Source organism: Podarcis filfolensis (assembly GCF_964270895.1).
Source record: "Podarcis filfolensis genome assembly, chromosome: 3".
Lineage (NCBI taxonomy): Eukaryota > Metazoa > Chordata > Lepidosauria > Squamata > Lacertidae > Podarcis > Podarcis filfolensis.
The window spans coordinates 41,108,352-41,132,492 of NC_139606.1; the positions used below are offsets into that span (position 1 = coordinate 41,108,352).

Sequence of the window (24,141 nt, forward strand, 5' to 3'; positions counted from 1 at the left end):
TTTGTACAGTGGTGCCTCGCAAGATGAAATTAATTCGTTCTGCGAGTTTTTTCGTCTAGCGAATTTTTCGTCTTGCGAAGCACGAAATCCCATAGGAATGCATTGAAATTCAATTAATGCGTTCCTATGGTCAAAAAAAGTCCAAACAAAGCCAAATTTGGTACAACAAGAGTGCTCTTTAAAGTCACACATACTGTAAAGAGCAGTTCAAAAATTGAAGGAAAAATAAATTAAGTTTCTAAACATGACAGAAAAACATTTAAAAATCAACAAAGTGTACCATACATTTTCTAAGACTCTGGGGGACCACTCGAAGAAGGTTCCTCTTCCACTCTTTGGTTCTTGCTGAAGAACCTGTCCATGGTCTGCTGCTTCATCCGCCTTTTCAGCACCTCCCTGAAAGGCGACATGACCCTCATATCATAAGTGTTCCCAAGGTCATGTGCCAGGTCCTTGTCAGGGTGGTGCCGCTGTGCAAAAGCCTGCACATCCTTCCACTTCTGGCAAATGTCCCTCAGTTCTTTGGAGGACAGCCGTTCCTCAGTTGCTTCCTCCTCTTCCAGCGAGGCCTGCTCCTGCACAGCCTCTGCCTGCAGTTCGAGCAGCTCCTGGGTGGTCAGCTCGTGGTCGTGCTCCTCCACCAGCTCGCTGACGTCCTCCTCTGTGACCTCCAGTCCCATGGTCCTCCCCAAGGCAACAATGTCCTGCACCACTGTTGACTCTGGTGCATCAGAGTCACTTGGTGCCACACAGTCCGGCCACAGGCTGCGCCAAGCGCAATTCAAATTTCTCTGGCTGATCCCGTTCCAGGCCGTGGTGATCATCTTCAAGCAGGTGACGATGTCGAAGTGGTCCTTCCAGAATTCCCACAGGGTGATGGTGGTGCAGTCAGTCACCTCGAAACATCGCCTGAAAAGCTCCTTGGTGTAGAGTTTTTTGAAATTGGCGATGACCTGCTGATCCATCGGCTGGAGCAGTGGCGTGGTGTTAGGCGGCAGGAACATGATGCTGATGAAGCTGAACTCCTCCAACAAGTCCTCCTCAAGGCCTTTAGGATGAGCAGGAGCATTGTCCATCAGAAGCAAAGCCTTCAGTTGCAGGTCGTTGTCCAGCAGGTACCGTTTGACAGCAGGGCCAAAAGCAAGATTGACCCAGTCCACAAACAGCACACGTGTGACCCAAGCCTAGCTCTTGGATCACCACATGACACTCAGCTGCTCCTTGTCGACCTTGTGTTTCTTGAAGGCCCGCGGGTTCTCTGAGTGGTACACCAGCAGGGGCTTGATCTTCAGGTCGCCGCTTGCGTTGGCACAGAAGAGCAGGGTCAGACGGTCCTTCATGGGCTTGTGGCCAGGCAACTTGGCCTCCTCCTGTGTGATGAAAGTCCTTTTGGGCATCCTCTTCCAAAACAGCCCGGTCTCGTCACAGTTGAAGACCTGCTGTGGAACGTAGCCCTCCGTCTTCACAACCTCCAGGAACTCCGCTGCAAAGTCTTCAGCCGCAGGAACATCAGAACTGGCAGCCTCTCCATGCCTGACCACGCTGTGGATTCCAGATCTTGTCTTGAACCGGTCAAACCAACCTCTGCTTGCCTTGAAGACTTCTGGCTCGCCTGAGGTTCCTGGCTGTTCCCGGACGAGATCTGCGTGCAAGGCCTTGGCCTTCTCGCAAATGATGGCCTCAGTCACTGTGTCCCCTGCACGCTGCTTCTCTTCTAACCAGATGAGCAGCAACTTCTCGACCTCCTCCAGAACAGCTGGGCGGTTCTTCATGATCCTGGTGACTCTCTTGGCTGCATCCGTCGAAAGGATCTTCTCCCTCATCTTCAGGATGGTCCCGATGGTCGATGGATTCCTGCCATATTCCCTGGTGAGGTCTGTCACACGCATTCCACCGTCGTGCTTCCGGATGATCTCCTTCTTCATTTCCAGCGTCACCTTCTCCTTCTTCCTCTCGCCGGCCTCTGCAGCAGCAGTCTTCTTGGGTCCCATGGCAGCACAGCTCCTTCGTAAACTCAGAAAAAGAAAAAAACAATCAGTGCTTCACTTCCAAAAAATTCAAAAGCACCCAGCCACCCACCACACAGAAAATCAAACACAGAACCAAGTTCTAGAATTCCAAACACCCCAACCCAAAATCCAACCCCCCCCAAAAAAAGTTTTAAAAGTCTAACTTACGAAATGGCTGCAAATCACCAAAGTCTTCAAAATCCTCACATGGCTGCAAAAGAAGTTTTGGAAAAGCTTTAAAAATCACCAAAGTCTTCAAAAACCTCAACTGTTCCCCCAGCCACCCACCCACCACACAGAAATTGCAAACCCCTCCCCAACTGTTGCAAACCCCTCCCCAACTGTTCCCCCAGCTACCCACCACACAGAAATTCAAATCCAGAAAAATAATAAAAAAAAAACATGGCCCAATGGTCACAGAAAATCATAAAAAAGCAGAAAAAAAACCACACAAGCTCCCAGAATCTTGCAAACCCCTCCCCAACTGTTCCCCCAGCCACCCACCACACAGAAATTCAAACCCAGAATTTTTTTTTAAAAAAACCACATGGCCCAATGGTCACAGAAAATCATAAAAATGCAGAAAAAACCCCACACAAGCTCCCAGAATCTTGCAAACCTCTCCCCAACTGTTCCCCCAGCCACCCACCACACAGAAATTCAAACCAGAATTTTTTTTTTAAAAAACCACATGGCCTAATGGTCACAGAAAATCATAAAAATGCAGAAAAAAACCACACAAGCTCCCAGATTCTTGCAAACCTCTCCCCAACACCAAGTCCTTGAATTCCAAACACCCCAACCCAAAATCCAAAAAACCCCAAAAAAGTTTTAAAAGTTCAACTTACCAAATGGATGCAAAAGAAGTTTTGGAAAAGCTTCAAAAAGCACCAAAGTCCTCAAAAACCTCAAAAAAGACTACCACACCGCGTGCTATGTGTTGCTCCTCGAAGTTAAAGTCACAACTGCACCTCTTGAAGCAATGCACGCTGGGTATTAACGGTTTTACAAAAAAGGAAACAAACTTGCAAGACGTTTTCGTCTTGCGAAGCAAGCCCATAGGGAAATTCGTCTAGCGAAGCACATCGAAAAACGAAAAACTCTTTCGTCTTGCGAGTTTTTCGTCTTACGAGGCATTCGTCTTGCGGGGCACCACTGTAGTTCTGTTGTTTGTTTACCCCGTGCTTAAGTAAGTTTTGGTAGTTTAACTTTTCCCCACGTGGGGTTTGTTGAAATGCTCAGAAGAAATCTGATTGGTTCTTACGAAAACTCTGTAAAAAGCTCTTTTGTGAATAAAACGACCTGGGCCAGGGGCTGGAGGGAGGGACAGAGAGAGATTATTATACGCACCCTTCCCAGAGTCTTGCTGGTTCAAGCCTCTGTGTGTATTCTTATTAATCAGAGTTCAATCCTTCCTTTACTTTGGGAACGCCTCACCATGTTTGCTAAGCTGGTTTGACTCAATGTACCTTAGTGCAGAGATCTGTTAAAGGGTTCCCAGAATGCATTTCCTCACTCTTAGTTTCTGAGAATTCTATTTCTGATGAAACCTTTGTTTATAGAATTGCTATGGAACTGCTGCCAGCATATTTGTCACAGTGAATATTAATAAAAACATAGTGATACATCACTATAGAGTGTGCAGATATGCTCTACTTGTTTCTGCTAACAGAACTGAAAAACAGAAAAGAAATAAATTATCTGTGCTTCCTACCACTCTATATAGCCATTTTTAAACATTCCTTTTTTCCTGACTTTTCCCCTTTGGTCTCTTTGTTCTTGTAAAATTGAGGCACTGCCAATTAGCCGTGATTAACGGATGAGCTTTGTTGTAATATTTTACTCTTATTGCCAAGAAAGAGGTACTGAGCTGGGCATGTTAATGATGAAATCTTCCTTAGGCTAATCCTCCTGCAAAATAAAACAAACAAACCAGAAAATCATGCTGTGTGTAATGGCACCATTTTTTTCTTTTTTCTTTTTTCTTTTGCTGTGAAGCCATGCTCTAGTTTGTTTATGAATTTTATGAGGTGTGAAGGAGCTCCCAGGCTATACTTAAATACTATACTATGAAATAGGCCTGTTCTGCTCTTTCACTTATTCATGGGCAAATGCATGATCAGACTTGAAATAGGAGCAAATATTGCATAGCACAAAAGCTAATGAAAGCAATCTCATTCTGCCTTGAGATCTGGAGTTTTGATCTGATCATGGTGATGGCTTTAGGTCTCTCTGGTTCCTATTTATTGTTCTTCTTTATTGTTTATGGTTTGTTAAATTTTGCTACCATGAAAACATTCTCTAGGGCTGATTATCACTTTAGCCGAGTGCAAAATAGATGTTTTCCACCTCAAGTGGCTAGAATGATACACGTGTCTATTTTTAAAACTAGAGGCACTGTGTCGCGGTGATTCTGTTCCTGCCTTGGACAGCAGATTCCAGAAGGTGGTTCCGGGGGAATACTGCTTGACTCCATGACGTATTATGCTTTGTGGTCCCCCATATTGTTTAACATCCACATGGACCTGCTACGTGAGCTCAACCAGAAGTTTGGGGTGAGGTGTCATCTGCGTAGATCAAGTCCAATAATAGAAACCAAATCCTAGGGGCTGAGGCCCTTTTCCCCAACCCCTCCCCCCCCACTCCGCAAAGTTGATATTTTATTCAAGTTGGCACCCCTGAGTTCAATTGCATTTTTTCACATGCATCATATTCATGCCTAACTGTTCAGTTGTGAAGGAGAGTACAGTCTGGATCCCACTGCTACTTCGTTGCTGTACAGCTGGGATGGGGAAACTTCTTTCTCTCAAGAGCTGTACAGCCGTACTTTGATTAATGAAGGGAATCTGTTCGGGAAGTCCGTTCAACTTCCAAAAATGTTTGACAACCAAGGCGTGGCTTCCAATTGGCTGCAGGAGCTTCCTGCACGCAATTGGAAACCATGGAAGCCGTGTCGGATGTTTGGGTTCCAAAGAACGTTTGCAAACTAGGACACTTCCAGGTTTGTGGCGTTCGGGAACCAAAACGTTTGAGTTGCAAGGCATCCGGGATCCAAGGAACAACTGTATTTCTTTGAGAGTAACCTTGGGGGCTGAAATGATGATGATGACGATGATGATGATGATGATACTAGGCAAGACATTCCTTTTCTTTTTGTCACCCTCTTCTCTCTCTCTCCTCTGTTCCCTGCCCCTTGTCACTAACCCATGATTTTTACCCTGTGAACAGCCATCAGCATAAATACTATTAGTTCTTTCTTGTTTAGTTCCTCCCAAATAGTTAAAAGAGCTTATGCTGTTGTGACATGCATAGTTTGCTGTTTGACACCTGCTATTTCTGCAAACACCTAATTCCAAAACTGTAGTATAACAGGACATGACCAGCCCATAGGTATATATCAGGAGTGGGGATCCTTTGACCTTCCAGATGCAACTCTCATCAGCCACAGCAGGTATAGCCGATGGTCAGGGATGATGGGAGATGTAGTTCAATAGCACCTGGAGGCTCAAAGATTCCCCACACCTGGTATACATGTATCTTGCTGGTTACAATTTCTCCAAGGTTTCTTGACTCCCAATTGTTTAAGAATAGCAGCAATAAAATAACACTTCAGCCTGTCTTCCTGAATTGTACTGCGAAAATGAATAAACCTTGATGAGTGGATTTTTGTGAGTTCTGTTCAGTTAAGGTATCCAAAACAAATCCCTGGATACAGAATTATTTAATTCTAAGTACGTGTCTTTTGTCCCAGGCAAGATTCCCCACGTCTCCTCATCCTTGTTAACGGAACACTGAAAAAAGGAAAAGCTTTGGTGACAGGAAGGCTGCAGCTTTTCTTCCCAGAGAGCACATAATTGTGGCAGCAACAGCCTTTCCACCCTCTTCAGCCAGAAAAGGTGTACTTCTGCAACTTGCTCATTTACAAGAGGATGATTAAAAATAGAGAAGCAGGGGAAGGATTTGAGCAATTTAGCATTCTGCATCCAGCTGAGGGCAGCCTCATGCCGCTTGTGACACTGTTAAGGCCCAGAAATCTATCAGTAAGCAAAGTATCACTCTTTGCAGAGTCAGGGGATTGTCCTTGTCGCCTGTAATTTCTGGGACTGTCTCAGCTACTCAACTGGTTTATTTCATCACCAGCTCATTAGCATCATCCCTCTCAATTACAAAACCACTATCTTTATAAGCTTGACATCTTAGCTGGTCTTATGGCAGCGGCGTAGCTAGCCGCTCGGGTGCTGGGTGCGGCGCTCATGTCCTGTAGCCAGACGCAGCTTGAGCCACCCATGGGGAGGGGGTGCACTGCGTGGAGCCTCTCCACCGCCTCCCCCTCAGCTGTAGGGAGAGGCGGAGGGCAGACGCAAGTCCCACACTGCCGTTTCAGGCAGCGCCGAGCCTGCAGGCACTCAAGTCACCATGTCACTCCCAGGAGAGACGCGTGGCTTGGGCACGCTGCAGGCCCTGCGGTGACTGCCGGCCCCCGCAGTGTGGCGCCCAGTGCCAGCCATGTTTCGTTGCATTTGTTGACTGAACTAAAAAGTTTCGTGAGCCCATTTTTTAAAAAGAACCTTATCTTTTGTCATTTTGTCACACACACCCCTCAGGGATGACACTGGGGGTGGCCTGCACACACTGCACCTCCCTTCCTCCGCCACTGGTCTTTGATCATTGTTTGTGGTTTTTATCCCTGAGATATGCTTGGAGATGCTGACTTCACTCTGCCTCTGCTTTGATCCAAAGTGGGTTCTGCTCCGTTCTGAAGTTTTCATTCATAAGGGGCTCATCCTATATGAATTTGAGTGGTTCAGGACAGACAAAAGAAAGTACTTCTGTGCCTAGCCAGGGTTGGGTCCAGGTTTCTGGGGGCCCTTGGCTCCTCCCCTTTCTCCTGAGGCCACACCCCTCCCTCTTAGCCTCAGCCTTTTAAACTAAAACAATTTTTTGACTAAAGAAAAAATGGTCAAAGACAAACACAATGTTTAGTATTTCACTAGTTGCCTTTTATTTTGTTTTATTTGTCTCCGCAGTATAACTTGGAGATAACTCAACCTGCTATCTTAGACACACTTTCCTGGGAGTAAGTCCCACTGAACTCATTGGGGCTTCCTTCTGAATAGACACGTGTATCATACTGCATGGACAGAGGCAACGCTGAAGACAGGCGAGCAATTTAGAGGTAAACAGAAAATGTAAACCACCAGAATAATTTTCACCTCCTCTCTTGCAATTAGGAAGGGTTGCAGCAAAGTTTTGTTGCAACAAAGAATAAAAGTTACTTGTGACACCTCAGAGACAATCAGATTATATTAATGCAGAACTCTGTCACCCCCTTCAGTGTTTCAACATGTCTGTAACATTACACAGCTTCTAGATTCTATGTCTGAGTGCATTCCTGTCAGAGATAAAATTCAATCTGCAATATACTCATTTAATCTCATGCAGTTTAATTCTGGGTAGACTTGTGTTAGGACTGTGCTCTACCAGAGTAAATTTCTGCATTTTAGGAGCTGCGCTCCTGACCATTGAGGTTACATCAGCTACAACTACCAATGACAACACATCTCATACCCTCCAATATTTCTCCGATGAAAATAAAGGCATCCTATTCAACAACAACAACACCACCACCTCACCCATCTGACTGGGTTACCCCATCCACTCTGGGCAGCTTCCAACATATAAATAATAATATTAAAACATTAAACATTAAAGAAAAACTTCCCTATACAAGGCTGCCTTCAGATGTCTTCTAAAGGTTGTATAGTTACTTATCTCCTTGGCTTGGGAGTTGCATAATTCCATACCCTCCAACATTTATCTGATGAAAATAGATATGTCCTAAGGAAAAGCAGGACATTCTGGGATCAAATCAGAAGCCGGGACGGTTTCTGTAAATCCGTGACTGTCCCTGGAAAATAGGGATACTTGGAGGGTCTGACATCTATCATGATAGCATCTTATATTGGTAGGCAGGGACGTGGGTGGTGCTGTGGTCTAAACCACTGAGCCTCTGGGGCTTGCCAATCAGAAGGTCAGCGGTCTGAATCCCCGCAATGGGGTGAGCTCCCCTTGCTCTGCCCCAACTCCTGCCAATGTAGCATTTTGAAAGCATACCAGTGTGAGTAGATAAATAGGCACCACTGTGGCGGGAAGGTAAACAGCATTTCTGTGCGCTCTGGTTTCCGTCATGGTGTTCAGTTGTGCCAGAAGCGGTTTAGTCATGCTGGCCACATGATCCGGAAAGCTGTCTGTGAAAAAATGCTGGTTCCCTCAGCCTGAAGTGAGATGAGTGCCACAACCCCATAGTCAAATACAACTGGACTTAAACGTCCAGGGGTCCTTTACCCTTTTGTAATGCTTCAATAATTCTACTCCTACATATGTCTACTCAGAGGTAGGCCTCACTGAACTCCACAGGGCTTGTTCCCTGATATGAGTGTATAGGATTGCAGACTAAACTGGTTAGTCTTAAAGGAGCTACACAGAACTGTTAGCAAGACACCTAGTAGGAAACAATATGCGTCTGAATACTAGTTGCTGCAAATCATAGAAGGAAAAACATTCTTGCACTCAGTGATTGCCTGCAGGCTTCCCATAGACACCTGATTGTTCCATGTGAGAGAAGTATGCTGGACTAGATGGGCCGTTGGTCTGATGATCTAGGAGGGCTCTTCCTATGCTCTTATATATCCTCATAGTGAAGTCTGTCTCCAAAGGGGCACCCTCTGTACACAGAAGGGAACTATCAGGAGGCTTGAGAGAACCCCAAGGTTGGTGGGAACACAGCTCAATGAGGGCTGAATATGCTAAGTGGAGATGCAATGCAGACTGATAGTTGCATGGTGGGTGGGAACCAAACCTGGGGGCATATAACAGAGTGTCCTCAGAGAATCTTTCACCTTGCAACATTTTGTTCCAGCTGTCAACTGTCTATAATAATTAGGAAGATTTTCACAACCAGTTAGGAGGCTGAGCAATGGTTCAATGGAAGGCTTTCCCACCATCTGGCCATCCGGGGAATTAGCTCACTGTGCACTTAGATACATATCTGTAGAGCATCTCCAGTTATTGCTATAATCAAGGGATGGCAAAAGTGTGGTCCTCCAGATGCTGCAATTCATCAGCCACAGTCAGCGAGGAAATGATCTGGAACCATGTGATTTGCTGTCTGCTATACTCCCTGGTGAAGTCAGCATCAGAAAGTTAGAAATTAATTATTAGGAATTAAAGCTGTCTGGAGATTGTACAACTGTCTGCAGCAAAACCTCTCCCTCTCTCAATTCTCTGCTACGCTCCTGTCTCATTTGTGCTTTGCTTCTGCTACCTGCTGGCCAGTTTTACAACTGTGGTTGGTGAGCTCCTGCTGTAAAACTGGATTTCCTAGAAAATAATTTGCATCGCCTAGAGCTGCTTTTGGAGAAATCAATGATGTTTTTTCCTTACCTGCATTGGCAAGTGCTGCAGCCTACCATTCAACTATTTGTTCCTTGGGTGAAATATGCTGATATATAGACTAATTTCCCTAGTAAGCATTGCCAAGGTAAGGAATTGCCTCTGAGCCTGGGAGTCAGTTGACTGTTTTGAAGTTCTTCATTTAATTCTAGGTGTGCAGTAAGGAAATAAACTCTGCGCATTCTTTAGAAATGCTTCCTCATTTACAATCACTCCACAAGTTGCAGGATTGAGGGCTGGTACTGAGAGCAGGTGATTGCAAGGCTCAGATTCTGCTGTGACATCATAGAAGTTGGGAGTAATCAATTCAGACAGATCTAAAATGCTAAAATTGTTTATCCTTGTGAATCACATTTTATATCCCAAGCTAGTCTGCTACTCACAAGTGCTGTGGTAGATGCTGTCCTACTATCATTGGAGCCCAACAACAGCTGGAGGACCACAGATTCTCCATCCTTGGTCTAAGGCCAGTTCTGAAAGCATTGCCCTTGATAAAACCAGACTCTCAGAAGGTGCATTGAAACAAACCTGCAAATCACACCCAGCATCTTGTAACAGTGGGTGTCAATCTCAACACTTTCTAGGGTTTATGACTATGGATCATAGCACCACTGCAACTGGAAGGAGTTGATTTAATAAGAGACCTCCCACCATGAACTGTGTTGACCCTGGGCTCCCTCAGAAGATGGTGGACTCTCCTTCATTGAAGCTTTTTAAGCAGAAGTTGGATGGCCATCTGTCATTGATGCTTTAGCTGAGATTCCTGCATTGCAGGGGATTGGACTAGATGACCCTCAGGGTCAAACTGGGCAAGGTAAACAAAATAACGAACAGACAGGAAGTTGTAAGAAATAAATGAAGGACATGCACTCATCCAAGAACACCCTTCCCTAAGTCTACATTAGTCCAAAGCAGCATTTAAACCCCAGATTTTCAATCATGGGATAACTAACAAGCTCCAACAGAACCCCCTTTCCACCCTATGCTCTCAGGAACCAGAGTCACACTTTGCTGAACCCATGGAGAAAGGAATGGCTGAGAGAGATGCTGTAGCCTTGCTGGTAAAGGATAGTAACTGGGGGAAATTCAATCCTCACGCAGAAGGCACAGAACTCTAGTCCCTGATGGGTTCCACTTACTTCCGCAAAGGTACACCTTTCTCTTCCCTCCTTCTCTTCATTCTTAGCATGTGTCTGTGGCAGATCACTATGCCTACTCTCCAGGCTTTGGGTAGTCAGGGATCCTTTGAGAACAAGCTGTGCATGTAATGTATGATCTGATGCCCGCTGATTGCTGTCTGAAGCAGCACCCATATCTGTCATCTCCTTTATTTCATGTTTTGTTTCAATCTTTCTTGATTCCTGTGGTGTGTAAACTTCTTAATTGGGCATAAAGTTAAGGGTGGAAAGACTTATTCATAACAGAGACGTGTTTTGACTCCTGTAAAAGATTCCCAAAATCCTCTCATATGGTAGGTAATGGGCAGGTCGGTTCAGACACACACCTGGTAGCAATTGCCTCAGCGTGAAACAATGGAAGCAATGGGCCTGAGGGAAACTGAGCCACTGGGAACCATTGCGAGAGGAAGCAGGTGTTTTGCAGCTCTCATGAGCCTAAAGTGCAGAGGATTTGTTTAGAGCTTCCTTTTACGTTTGGGGTTTCCCAATAACTGTATCACAGAATATATCCAAGGTGTGTGGTGGAAATGGCTTCAGGTAGGCCATATCAATGGGACATGGATGGCACTGTGGGTTAAATCACAGAGCCTAGGACTTGCCGATCAGAAGGTCGGCGGTTCGATTCCCCGTGATGGGGTGAGCTCCCATTGCTCGGTCCCTGCTCCTGCCAACCTAGCAGTTCGAAAGAACTTCAAAATGCAAATAGATAAATAGGTACCACTCTGGCGGGAAGGTAAATGGTGTTTCTGTGTGCTGCTCTGGTTCACCAGAAGCGGTTTAGTCATGCTGGCCACATGACCCAGAAGCTGTACGCCGGCTCCCTCGGCCAATAAAGCGAGATGAGCGCCGCAACCCCAGAGTCGGCCACGACTGGACCTAATGGTCAGGGGTCCCTTTACCTAGGCCATATCAATGCTGTTGGTATGCAAATAAACTTCAGCAGCTTTGATTAACAGAAGACCCCCTGGCTTCTCATATGTACTTCCAACAATTATGTGACACTTAGGGCTTACCAACATCACAACGATGGGTTTTAAAGCCCAGCAAGTGTTGCGTGTGCCATTTTCTCTCTACCACCAGCAATACCCGTCTGCTTGCACTCCAGTTAAATATTAAACATTCCACACTCAGGTTATCTGCATCCCTTATCACTTGTTTCCTAGCTGATAATGTTTAATCACTCAAGTGTTGTAGTAAATCCATAAAGTTTATAGATAACATGGTTTTGTGTCCTTGGATTGTTTTACAGTTTTCTGCAGGTCATTGGATTCAACCTTGAGGCTTGTCAGCTGACCAGAAGGATGGTTCATAGCCATTTGTACTTAGAAGATGGCAGATTGAGACTTACTCAAAGGGAGTAAATACTATACCCCCATGTACTATAGACCTGAGGTGTCTGTCATATTCTAACCTACTATCTGCAAATATACAGCAATATAACAAACTACCTTTCCTTAACCCCAAGATGGGTGTGTGTGACTGCAACTTTTTATAATGTTGATTTATAGGTGGGCTTTGTTTGTTTATTTAGGCCCATTAGCACAACATTTTGGATACTTAGGGGTTTGGGTCTCATTTGATTCCCTGGGTCTAAGGTTTGAACCACACTTGTGGACACCATGGTGCTTTCAGACACCCTCCTGGCAAATGTTCCCAATGCTTCTTTCTAAAAAAAATGTTTAAGGTCACTCTCATTTCCCTACTCATATTGAAATACTGCCCCCCAATGAGGCCAAACTTAGATTCACACACAAAATTTTTTTAAATTGGGAGCTTCCAGTGCTTTTTGTTGGGGGGGGGGCGCAGGGGGAAACATTCCCCTGCGTCCCCCCAGGAAAAAAGCACTGGATGCTCCCTTTTTAAAAAACAAAACAAAACAACAACCTTGAGGGTTCTTTGCTTTTTCTTTGGTTGGAAAGATTGTCTGGGTTATGAGGAGGGAAGTTGGCCTGCTTTTCTTTCCTGTGTTTTATTTGTTTTGGGGAGCATAGGCATTTTGCTTTCTTTGAAGGAGGGGAGTTCTGAACATTACTAGCCTTTCTTCTGTGAAACTTGATTCACAAGTGTGCCCCCAGCCTAAAAAAAAAAAAAGGTTCAGTGGCCCTGGCCTCAGTTCTCCACAGGTGACATGGCAAGTTGCCTAGAAGGAAGAGTTCCAGAAGTCATATGCTGATGCCTTATCATGACCAATAAAAACTTGGCCTTTCCTGGAGTTTCTGACTCTCTGCCACACTGTAGCAACAAGGTCCCAGAGTTTAAACCTTTAATGTGGAGTTTTTTAAATATATTATTATTATTATTATTATTATTATTATTATTATTATTATTAATTTATGATTTATACCCCACCCATCTGGCTGGGTTTCCTTAGCCAGAATAGGTTTCTGATGCCACCTGGGGCAGAAAGCAGAGCCGCAGCTTTTTCCCCTGAACACCTGAAATATGTGTATGCTTATGCTCAATATTTTAGAAGTGGGACCTAAGAACTTCCATGTTATTTTAAGCAGACGTACATACTTCTATGCTCCACTGAGACTAATTCCCAGGTAACAGGGCACGGGATTGATGCCTTAATAGTCCTGCTTGTGTGAGCTGGGGACCGGCTTGTCAGTCCATCAGTTCATCTAAGACTGAGTACCATTCCCTCCCATGGATGTATCAGTGGCAGAAACACAGACATATCGCTTTCATCGTTAGATGTCCTTTGTCACTCTTGCTGAGCTCTCCATTTACCTTTTTGTGGTTACTTAGTGGCTTGTAAATCCAAGTGTTAAATTAATGTGATGAGAAAAGCTTTACATGTAGCAAGATCCAGAAGACATTGTAATTTATGGCTGCAGTCTTGAAGTTGAAATGCCGTTGTTTGTTGGCTAATCATTCTAATCTCAAACGCTACAAAAACCAGGGTGTATCCCTGATTCACCAGTTCAGTGCATTAACCACTAGGCTGGAGGGCAAAAACATTGCTAATCCCACTTTCAGAGGATCTAAAATGTAGCCTGCGATTTCAACATGTGTTTAATTTGAGGCTCATAGGGACTTAGAACCTATTAAAGCAGGTGCGTTTCTTCTCCTTATTTGGAGAGCAGCAAACTATCGTCCCAGATCTGTTCTCACCCCAGCATTTGCAACTTGGTTGGAGAGCAGAGCATGTGCACTCCAAGTATAGCTGGAGACTGTCTCTGCACATTGTTAATATTGTACATCTTAGGACAAGGACAAAAATGTGAAATGCAAAAGGGAATGAATAATGAAAACAGGAGTCTGGTGTTCTGCGTGCCGGCCGAGTCTCTCTCTCTACAAAATCTATCACCAGCTGCATCCCTTTCATTGCAACAACAAACAAATGCTGTAGGTAGGGGCACACAGACATCTGTGGTCGAGCATTATTGCCTCCTGTGGCTCAGGGGGCTTCCTGCTGAGGTTCGGTCAGACAAGCAAAGGGCTTGGGCAGCTCCTTGAACCAAAGCTTCTGGGTTTCTTTGGTTTTCCCAGAGTTCCTTGAAGCCTTAACAAAACAGTGTGGGTGGGTTGCTTTGCGCTGCGTGAGCTATCCATATCCAGAACTTGACCCAAGAGAGAGATGGCATTGTGAGGAGGAGTTGGAAATGAGGCAGCAATATGATGCAATGGCATCAGTGTCACAAGCAGGTAGGGATTAGGTGAGGTGACAAAGCTCACCAATAGTGATTTAGTTCCAAAACAGGGAGAGTGTGTCTAGCCCTAATCCTATGGCGACAGAAGGATGCTATGAAATGCTAGATGGGGCTAATATGTTAATCGGGATTAATAGGAATTCCCACGGCCTAGACAAAGCAAAAATTGGGTATCGGCATTAGCCACAACCATCTCAGGCTGATTTTTGCCTGTGCGTTATAGAGAGATGTGAGAGAGATGTGTTGATGGCTTTCACTGAGCAGATTTCATCTGTGGATGAGTGCATTTTCCTGAAATATTAATTCCAGACAAAAGGCCTTAAGAGAACAGTTTCTGCTTGCCTATACATCTCACCTATGGGGAGTAGGGAAAACCGCCCACTTCCATGCAGCAGAACCAGGTGTAGAAATGGCGAGAGGCTCAACTTAAAATTCTCCCACTGCAGTAACTAGCGTGTTCCCACTGCTGTGTTCATGGAATCTTCCGGAGCAGTGTTCATCTGTTCAGGGAATGAGAAGAGGAGCTGTAGTAAGGTGAACTGATTTTCTGTGCATGTGGGATCATTGCAGGACATGTTGGTTCCAGGAAACAACAAGACAGTTTATTTTTATTAATTATTTGTTTGCAATTATATCCCACTTTTTGTCCAAGGAGCTTAAATGGCAGTTTTCCCAGCCATCCCTGTTTTATCTGCACCACAACCCAGTGAGGTAGGTTAAACTAAAAGGCCCAGGGTCGCCCAGTGAGTTCCGTGGAGGAGCAGGAATAGAACCTACTGCCCAAATTTCTTACTATAATGGCAGAATGCAAGCCAGCAGGCTCACTCTTAAGACAGGGCCATGGCTGTGACCTTATAATACAAAGTGTGTGGCTGCAATAATAGCCATTGTTTTCACATATGAAGTGCATGGTGTTGGGGCATGGAGACAATTGCCCTTATGCTGAGGTGATTCGTGATCATAAACGTCACACTCGCTTCCCCCTCCCCCCCTTGCTCATTCATTCAGACCATTTCTGCCCTGTCAGGGTTTGTTTAGCCACACCTTGGTTGGCTGTGGATGAAAACAGTCAGGAGCAAATAAAGTTCAAGGGAACTGCTGCTGGGGTCACTATTTACTGTTCGGCTTCCTGTGTATAAAAACCACGCCATGCCTACCTTGTTGTCAGGAATACTCGTTTCTGTTTTCTCATTATATTTCCGCATTGATCAGTTCTCCAAACGGCAGAAGATCCCAGGCTGAGCACTCTCTTAGGAAGCCGCTATGGCTGCTCGAGGGCCGTTTGAGATGGGTGGCAAATGTTGCAGCGGCTCAGTTTCTCCTCAGAGCATCCTCTACCAAATCCTTAACAACGAAGAGCAATGGAAGACCGAAGGGAACCCCCAGTGCTTCCCCCTTCCCTTTCCGTTTCCAAATATTGGCTGCCCCTGTGAGGTAAACCGAAGAGTCATCCTGAAAATACCGGGTGTCACCTGCAACAGAGCATCGGAAGTGCTTCTGAAAACTATCACGTTCATAAGAAAGCTGCCTTCTTTTTTTCAGTTGCCCCTGGAGGACCAGATCCTCTTGATACGACAGGGCTGGGCACCCCTCTTCCTACTGGGTCTGGCTCAAGAACGGGTGGACTTTGAACTCTTAGAGACCTCAGTCCCCAGCCTCTTGAAAGCAGTCCTCCTTAATCAGTCTCCGGCAGGTGAATACAAACTGGAGAACTCTCCTTTGGGAGCATCACTAGCAGAAGTTCAGAAGATTAAGGATTTCCTGGGAAAGTTCTGGAATGCAGACATTTGTGCAAAAGAATATGCCTATCTTAAAGGAATTGTTCTATTTAATCCTGGTAAGTCTCGTCCAGGTATTTTCAAAGGCTGCAGTCCTGCCCTCAGTTCCTTGAGCACTGCTCCTATTAATACCCAAGGGACTTAACAGCTTGACTTGACTTACTTAATGACAGGATTGCACCCTAAAACTGCACAGTTCAGGGTGCAGAAATAAATTTAAAAGTTGCTTAAGAGGAAGGAATTTTTAATTGGGTTTTTACATGTTTTCAAAAATCCATTTTTAAACCTTTCTGACTTTCAAACTACAATATACTTTTTCTTTTAAAAAAGTATGTATTATATATAATACACATGCAGGTGTTGTGGGTGTATGGGAGCTAAAATATCCAAATTTACTTTACCGCTTAAAACTTTAGGCTCTAGTCTAATGTGAGGGAGATGTATGCAGGGGCAATACTGGACAATGCACAATGTAAATGTGATATTACATTACTATAAGCCAGGGGTGGGGAATCTGTGGTCTTCCTGATGTGGATTGCAACTCACATCAGCCCCATCCAATTTAGACAATTGTAAGGGACGATGGGAGCTGTAGTCCAACAATTTATGAAGGGACACAGGTTCCTGTTTCCAGCTGGAAGTGCTGCTGCAATGTAGGGAGCCAATTACTACAAAAATGTGGAATGAGTAGCAGACCCTTCAAAAGAGATCTTAAGAGGATGGAGTCATTAGTGACAAGAGCATGGGGCACTAAATATAATTAAAGGTTCATTCATGAAACATTACCGTGGGCTTTTGAGTAAACGCCTAACTGCAGTGGTAACCAGTTGAAAAACTTTATGGCATTCTGTATTTAGAAAGAAGTTGTCATCTGCTCGATTTCGTCCACCTTATTTATTTTTAAGCCAGCTTTTTGGAGTCAATCCCTCACAAGGCTGTTTTCAATACTGTGTATCAAAACATGAGTTATATAAATCAGAATATCTAACCTATAAAACAAACAGCAGGAATCCAAAATGAGGGACTAAAAAACAACAACACTGAACCCAGCATAAGATAAAAATGGACCACACTCCCAACGAACATGCAATAAATGGCATTGCCATAGCTCTTCACACTTTCCTGCTCTCAGAACCAACACAACGAGAAGATGCATTTATTTCCCTTATTTCCTTATTTCTAATTTTACAGACCTCCACGACTTAAAATGCCACCATTATGTCCAGGCCCTTCAACAGGAAGCTCAGCATACTCTGATAGAGTTTGTCTCAATGACTCATAGCAGAAGCAGGAGGAGATATGCTTGGATGATGGAATCGCTTGGTTTTCTGAGGACCTTCAGTCCAGATACCATTGGAGAACTCTTCTTCAAACCCATCTTGGGTGATGTCGACTTAAACACCTTACTTCTGGAAACACTTTACACCAAACAGGACCTTATTTGACATCTGATGAGACATTACAGAAGACCAGGACTATCATCAAAAGGGGCAAGTTCCCCAGAACAATAGGAAACCTTGCTTTCTGTGCACTGGAATCTGCCCCCACCCCTGTGGAGAACCCCACCACACTGTAGGACTCTCCTCTGTTTTGCCTATTTCCTGTTTCTTTGGTGATCTGCATTAATATATATATTTCACCAGTCATCCATATACTATGGAGGCCAGCATTCTATTGCCCTTTTACCGATAATCACCACTAGATAATGACTTTCCTCCCTATTATTGTTGCATTACACTTGTTTTTATTAACGCTTTGCCACCCATGTATTTCCAGACATTTAATGGTTCAGCACAGGACAAAACAGCCCAGACGTCACTGTGATGTAAAATAAAGTATGTTTTATTTAACTTTGTTCTTAATATAAGCAGTGATGCTTGCATTTGCTGTTAATTTTGAAATTAGGTGGCTCAGTTAATTTTGTTACCAATACTTTTGATACTACACAGTTATGGTCACTTTAAATCAGGCATGGACAAACTTGGCCCTCCAGCTGTTTTGGGACTACAAGTCCCATCATCTCTGACCACTAGTCCTGTTAGCTAGGGATGATGGGAGTTGTAGTCCCAAAAGAGCTGGAGGGCCAAGTTTGGCCATGCCTGCTAAATGGTATATCCTGTGCAATGTATGGATTTTTGTCACTTTACAAATGTGGCTGTGTGAGCTTTGAGTCCCCCCTCCCACCCAAGCCTAAGCCAATTACTCTATAAAGCACCTTTCTCCAGTTAACACATAATAGATGGCTCACAGGTCAACACATGCATTCTTTAGACAAGTCTAGGGCCTCCATTTCTGAAGTATCTCAGGCTTCCCCCAGAACCACTGCCACAGTCTCTCACCTGGTGCCACAACTGGTGTTGGCTCAGGTTCCCAGCGACCCTGCCCTCACTTAGCTGTAGCTCTCTCTTAAAGGCTGCTTCCAGAGTCTTTTCCTTGCAGTCTTTTTTCCAGCTCTTAACCCGTGACCTCTATGTTTGTGAGCATGGGTATGCAAGTCCTTGCTGAGCAGCATTAGGTTTGAAGTTGTTTCTACATGCCGGTTTGTCTTTTAATTGCTAATTAAGTAGGTTTTATGACAGTACATTCAGGGCTTCAATGTCTTGAAAGGGATGTTGCTGCAACTTTACAATGCATTTAGTATAACCTGAGCTTTATGTGTGCACTTTGAATTCCACCTCTATATAATTTGCCCTTTATTTTTCACATACCAACACCGGTATGCAAGTTCTCGGTTAACGATACCTTGTCTTTGTTCACACATTTAAACAATGCAGCTTGATGGTTGCAAAATTGCTGGCTGTTTTCTTTTAATGCATTCTAATCGCGATAAGACTGGATTTAAATATTCAGGAAAGTGAAATACATATTGAAACAAATGCTCAGTGTATACTACTCCACCAAAAACAGGGAGGACTTGTCCACTCCACTAGTAACAAGACAAAAACATGTAGTAGTCATAGCAGCAGCAGCAGCAGCAGCAACAACAACAACAATTTGTACCCTGCCCATCTGAGTTGCCCCAGCCACTCTGGGCAGCTTCCAACAATATAAAAGCATAATAAAACACCAAACACCTAAAACTTCCTTATATAGGGCTGCCTTCAGACGTCTTCTAAAAGTTGTAGTTATTTATCTTCCTGAAAACTGATGGGAAGAAGGGTGCCACTACCGAGAAAGGCCTCTGCCTGGTTCCCTGTAACTTCACTTCTTGCAGTGAACTTCACTATTCTACTTGTAATAGTTAGAAGGGGGGGGGGGGTTGCGCTCCTATCAGTGACATTCAAAATATTGACTACCTGAATAAAAGGCACACGTTGCTAAGATGGAGCCGTGGGTCACCCAGATGTATAACACACTCCTATGTATGTTTATGTGGAAGTAATTTGTCTGAAGGATTGCAGCCTGAATGGGTGAATCATTTTCAGGTTAGCTCAGTACGGAATATCATTATGCCGGAATACCAATCAATAAAGGAAGCAAGCTGGAAGCCTTCAATGCATAAGCAGCTGGGGAATGGTAGAGCAGAACGGAGGGAGTCCAACAGCAGGTGGAGCCAAAACCAATGACAGGAAGAGCCACGTAATTGTAGTTTTGCCTCCTTTGTCTCCACCAGGTATGTGGGGTTAGGACTGCAGTCTTAGAAAGCAACCTTGCTGCTTTTACTTCCTCACACACACTCTCTTATTGTGAAAATTAACATAATTTGATTCTCATTCCGGCAAGGATGAAGAACAAGTGGAACCAGGCTTTTTAAGGGTGGAGAAGCAAGCAACTAAAATAGTGGTGCTCAATTTGACCTTTCTGTGAACAGAACAGGAGCTGTTTGCTGCAAATTTCAGCCAGAAGTCCATTCAGTAGAGAAAACGTAGAATACACATGGGTTGGGAAGTTTGGAAGAAAAGCAGGGTGGGCTTAAAGCTTTAGAAGGAACTGTAAAGTATTTCCTAGAAATTCTTCAGGGGATGAAAAGCAATGGTACAAAATCAAATGCAAGCTTTGGTCTGCTGCTGCAGGGTTACAATTAAATCCAAGGTAATGAACCTATTAAGGAACATTTATTTAAAAACTATTCAAGATCTTGAATTTAAACATGAAAAACTGGTTCAGCTAGAATATATGCCAAGCTAGAGCAGCATAGATGGGAACTGGACGCTGTGGAATCTCATTATGTGGCCAAGTCACTCCACTATGTGAAACCAAAGTTCAGTGCTCTAAACTCTTAGCAAATACGTTAAAAGGGGAGAAAAAGAAGCAATCACATGTGTTCTCTTTGAGATAAACTAACGGCTCAGAAACCCAGGATGGTAAAAATAATAAACAAATGATTCTGACGCTATTACTTGAACCTATATCAGTCAAAGTAACTGTTACATAGGGCTTTTTTCCAGGGGGAACTCAATTCCGGCACCTCTCAGGTTGGTGCCATTGGCATTCTAAGAGAAAAGGGGAGGCATTCATGGTGAGTTCTGGCGCCTCTTTTTCTAGAAAAATAGCACTGCTGTTACAGAACAATATGAATCAATATTTGGATAATCTGCATTTGAAACCACTTAAAGAAGAGCACACAAAGTTATCAAATACAGCATTTATACTGAAGAAGAAATCAGTTATCAACATTGGCAAGCTAAAGCATGGCAACACACCAGGCCCAGACTGCTTTGGCAGTCTTTTTTATAACAGGGTTGCCATCTGGACATAAAAGTTGAGGATTTTCCTGGACATTAAACCCTTTCCCACCTGGATGCTGTTTACAAATTCAAGAGTGCCTAATACCTTATTTGAATATTTTGTTTAATACTATCCGGAATGGGGAAAGAATCTCAGATACTTGGAATATCCCATGTGGGATCTGAAGGAAGTGGGACCCTATCACCTGATCAAGATTTCCTTTTTTCACTCATGCTCTTCACCAGAGTTCCTCAAACACGACCCTCCAGATGTTTTTGGCCTACAACTCCCATGATCCTTAGCTATCAGGACCAGTGGTCAAGGATGATGGGAATTGTAGTCTCAAAACATCTGGCGGGCTGAGTTTGCGGAAGTCTGCTCTTCACAATCCCCCTGGAGCCCTGGCTGTAGCATTAAGATATAATTCCTTCATTAAAGGATAGCAGGGAGAGTGCAAACAACATATGTGGACAATATTATTTGTATGACACGTAATCCCAAAGGGACAATCCCTGCATTGAGGACTGAATTATCAGTTTTTGAGAAAGTATAGCTGGACCATGTTCTAACTGGGATAAATTGTTTTTGTATTGTAATGTCAATTCAAATACACAACTGGAACTTTAAAAAGTTAACATCTTGATACGTTGTAAAGATTTCCATTATTTAAGGATGCAGATCCCTTGAAATTTAAATACATCACATTATTTGAATTTTATTCCTTTAGTCAAAAAGATTATGTGTAATTTGGGCAGATGGAAGAAGCTTAATATATCTATTTTGGGCTGAATTGCATCAGTAAATATGATGATAGTTCCTACATTCCTACATCTGTTCCAAGTGCTTCCTCTCTCTCTCTCCATCCTACCTCTCTTAAGAATTGGCAAAGAATGATTAAAAATTTTGTATTTCAGATGAAGAGAACAAGATTAGCTCTGAAAAATTGTTGTAGGAGGCCAGATGAAGGAGGATGGGGACGTCCACATTTGATGCTATATCGCAAAGCATTTCAAATAAGATAACACTGTTTTATTATTGACAAAGTTGACAAAAATGGATTTTACATGGACAGAAGTGACGGGCATTGCCATTTTACAAATGGACTCCTACAGTGCTGCATTAAATTCATAATCCATATACTCTGCCCTATCCTATTCCTACAGCTGCTTCTATCATCCCTGATCATTGGTAATTGAAGCTGAGGGGGGCTTAGAGTTCAGCCACACCTGGAGGCCTACAGGCTCCCCATCCTTGCATTAGTGTGCCCTAGTACATCGCTAGATAACTAAAGCAAGGTTTCTACTTATTGCTGTTCCTTATTTTTCTATGCCATCTTGTGGGTTGTCAGAGAATTGCAACATGAATGATGCACTTTGCAGACTACATTGCAATGGGCATTCAAGCGAAATGTCTGAAGATGTAAATAAGATGCTGTAGCGTTTGTGGCTGGTGCCCATCGAGACTGGTAGGGTGGAAGGCAGGGAGACCAACCGTAGGTAGAGCCAGAGACAACGAATTCTAATTTTGTCCCCCTCCTCCTCCCTGCTGAGTTCTACATATGCAACCCTGGAACTAAGAAGGGGGAAGCTGACAGGCAGCGCCACCCTATGAACTGGTTGCGAGGCAGGCAAGTGGAGGATGGCAGAGGGCAGACTACGGTTGAGGGAAATTGTTTGGTCCGGTTCATGGCGGTGTGGCTGTGGACTGAAGGAGTACAGAGTGCATCATGGGCCACCCCTGTGCTGCTCTTGCTGGACACCCACCTTGTTTCAGCAGGCACCATGGTTCCATGGATGGAATGTTCTGCAGGTGTCCCTCTCATGGCGGTGCCATATTTGGTGTTCTAAAGATATATCAGGGCTTCCATCAACTCACCTTGACATCATATGGAAAATATTTGCATTTTTCATTAATTCAAATAAGCATGCTTAAGAAACGATTAAGCTAAGCGAGTCTCGATTCAGGTGCTGCAGTTTGTTGACAGCGTCGTTTTGTATGCAAAGCATATGCTCTAACACTCACCCTTCCACCTTGCCCTAGCAAGGGATTTCTAACGTGTTTGACAACTAGCAAATAAATGAATGCAATCTCCCTCAAGAAATAAGACCTGACCTGAGAAAGTTTATGAACTTTGCTTCTATCTTTATTTGGGTGTGTGTGTCCTGAATGTGTCCATGGTTGTTGTTGTTTTTATCCTTGCAGGTGAGGGAGAGCACAAAAGGGCAGGAAGTGCCGTTTCCGTACAACTCTGCAGTTTCAAAAGTCAAATCGCTGCCAAGATTCCCTTTATATCACACGCGAACCTCCCAATTTCCTCTTAGCACCTAATCCACACCAATACTTTGCGCATGCGTCTTACAACGCCAATTCCCCCCACCTTCCAGAGCAGTGTCTCGCTCGGTATTTTTAAACACAACCCCACCGCCCCAGCAGGGAGGGTTCTGATTGGCCCGTCCCCCGCTCGCAAAGCTGCCAATGAGAATGTCCGGTGCGGTCCCCGCCTGCGCTTCTCAGGGTCGGCGTAGCGAGACCACGGGCGCGCGCGCGCGTTCCTCGTCAGCAGCCGACATGGCGCTCGCTGGGCTCGCGCTGCGCGGCGCTGCTGCGGCGGCGTCGAGACCTCGGCCGCGGCTACGTTTCGCGACTGGGCCTCTGAGCCGCAGGCACGCGGCGCATTTCACTTTCCAGCCGGACCCAGAGCCCACCCAGTATGGTGAGAGCTTCCGTCCTCCTCACTCGCTCCTGAGTAGAAGCGAGCCGCCCTCGCTTTCCCGTCCACGCGCCCGGCGGACTGAGGCGGCGCAAAGCTGAGGCGGTAGAATGGACTGCACCATTTAAGGAGGGGGAAAAAGAAAAAAAGATATTTTCACACACCCCACCGGATGCCGTTACTCAAAAACCGCGCACCAGGCGCTAGGCCCCTTTTCTAAGTCCCGCGCCTTTTATTTCTGAAGAATCTTTTACGTGCAGCCGAATTTTAAAAAGGCACCTTCCACCACCCCCTCGTCCCCTTAAAGTGGTGCAGTCCGCTCTCCCTTCTCATTCCCGCTTGGTTCCGCTGTCCTATGGAGACTCAGCCTCATGTTGCTGCTGGGGAGGGTGAAGGCTTGGAGCTAGAGGGCGATCGCTTTGTGAATGGGGGGCAGAAATAAATCAAACTTGTTTACTCTCTCCCCCCCCCCTTGGGTGGTGGTGCTCGCGTTATTAAAATTCAGGTTGCCCACCTCATTGTGGTACTGCAGAGCAGCAAGGCAGCCAGGTGCCAAAGAGGACAGAAGGACACTGGCAGGTTTTTTTAGCAGTTGTGGCAGAATTTGGGAGGCTTGCACCCAGCTGGTAGTTTGCTGTAGTTCTTTGCATCTGGTCACATTCACTTAATGTTGGAGTAGGGTTTTTCTCC

At 44.7% G+C, this 24,141-nt stretch overlaps 2 protein-coding genes across 4 annotated transcripts in view; both read left to right on the top strand.

Annotated features, from left to right (window-relative positions):
• The first annotated feature begins 15,457 nt into the window (after nucleotides 1-15,457).
• Nucleotides 15,458-17,952, top strand: LOC310760142 (nuclear receptor subfamily 0 group B member 2-like). The gene is made up of 2 exons (XM_083608154.1): nucleotides 15,458-16,132; nucleotides 17,265-17,952. Exons 1-2 carry the CDS (start codon nucleotides 15,559-15,561, stop codon nucleotides 17,516-17,518), a joined length of 828 nt encoding a protein of 275 aa, XP_083464280.1. The 5' UTR covers nucleotides 15,458-15,558; the 3' UTR covers nucleotides 17,519-17,952.
• Nucleotides 17,953-23,236: 5,284 nt separating this feature from the next.
• BCKDHB (branched chain keto acid dehydrogenase E1 subunit beta) overlaps nucleotides 23,237-24,141 on the top strand; it is a 38,817-nt gene continuing 37,912 nt past the window's right edge. The window contains exon 1 of one of the 3 annotated variants that reach the window (XR_014546792.1): nucleotides 23,237-23,454. Coding sequence is in view for 1 of the 3 variants with exons in the window: in XM_083608149.1 (XP_083464275.1) it covers nucleotides 23,310-23,454 (145 nt within the window). In the remaining 2 variants the exon portion in view is untranslated. Of the gene's footprint in view, nucleotides 23,455-23,819; nucleotides 23,841-24,141 lie in introns of those variants that run through there. The other 2 variants (XM_083608149.1, XM_083608150.1) reach the window with 2 other exon arrangements.

Coding starts and splice junctions, on each gene's coding strand:
- LOC310760142 (XM_083608154.1), top strand. CDS start 15,559: ATGGCTGCTCGAGGGCCGTTTGAGATGGGTGGCAAATGTTGCAGCGGC. Junction 16,133..17,264: donor AATTGTTCTATTTAATCCTG/GTAAGTCTCGTC, acceptor CTAATTTTACAG/ACCTCCACGACTTAAAATGC.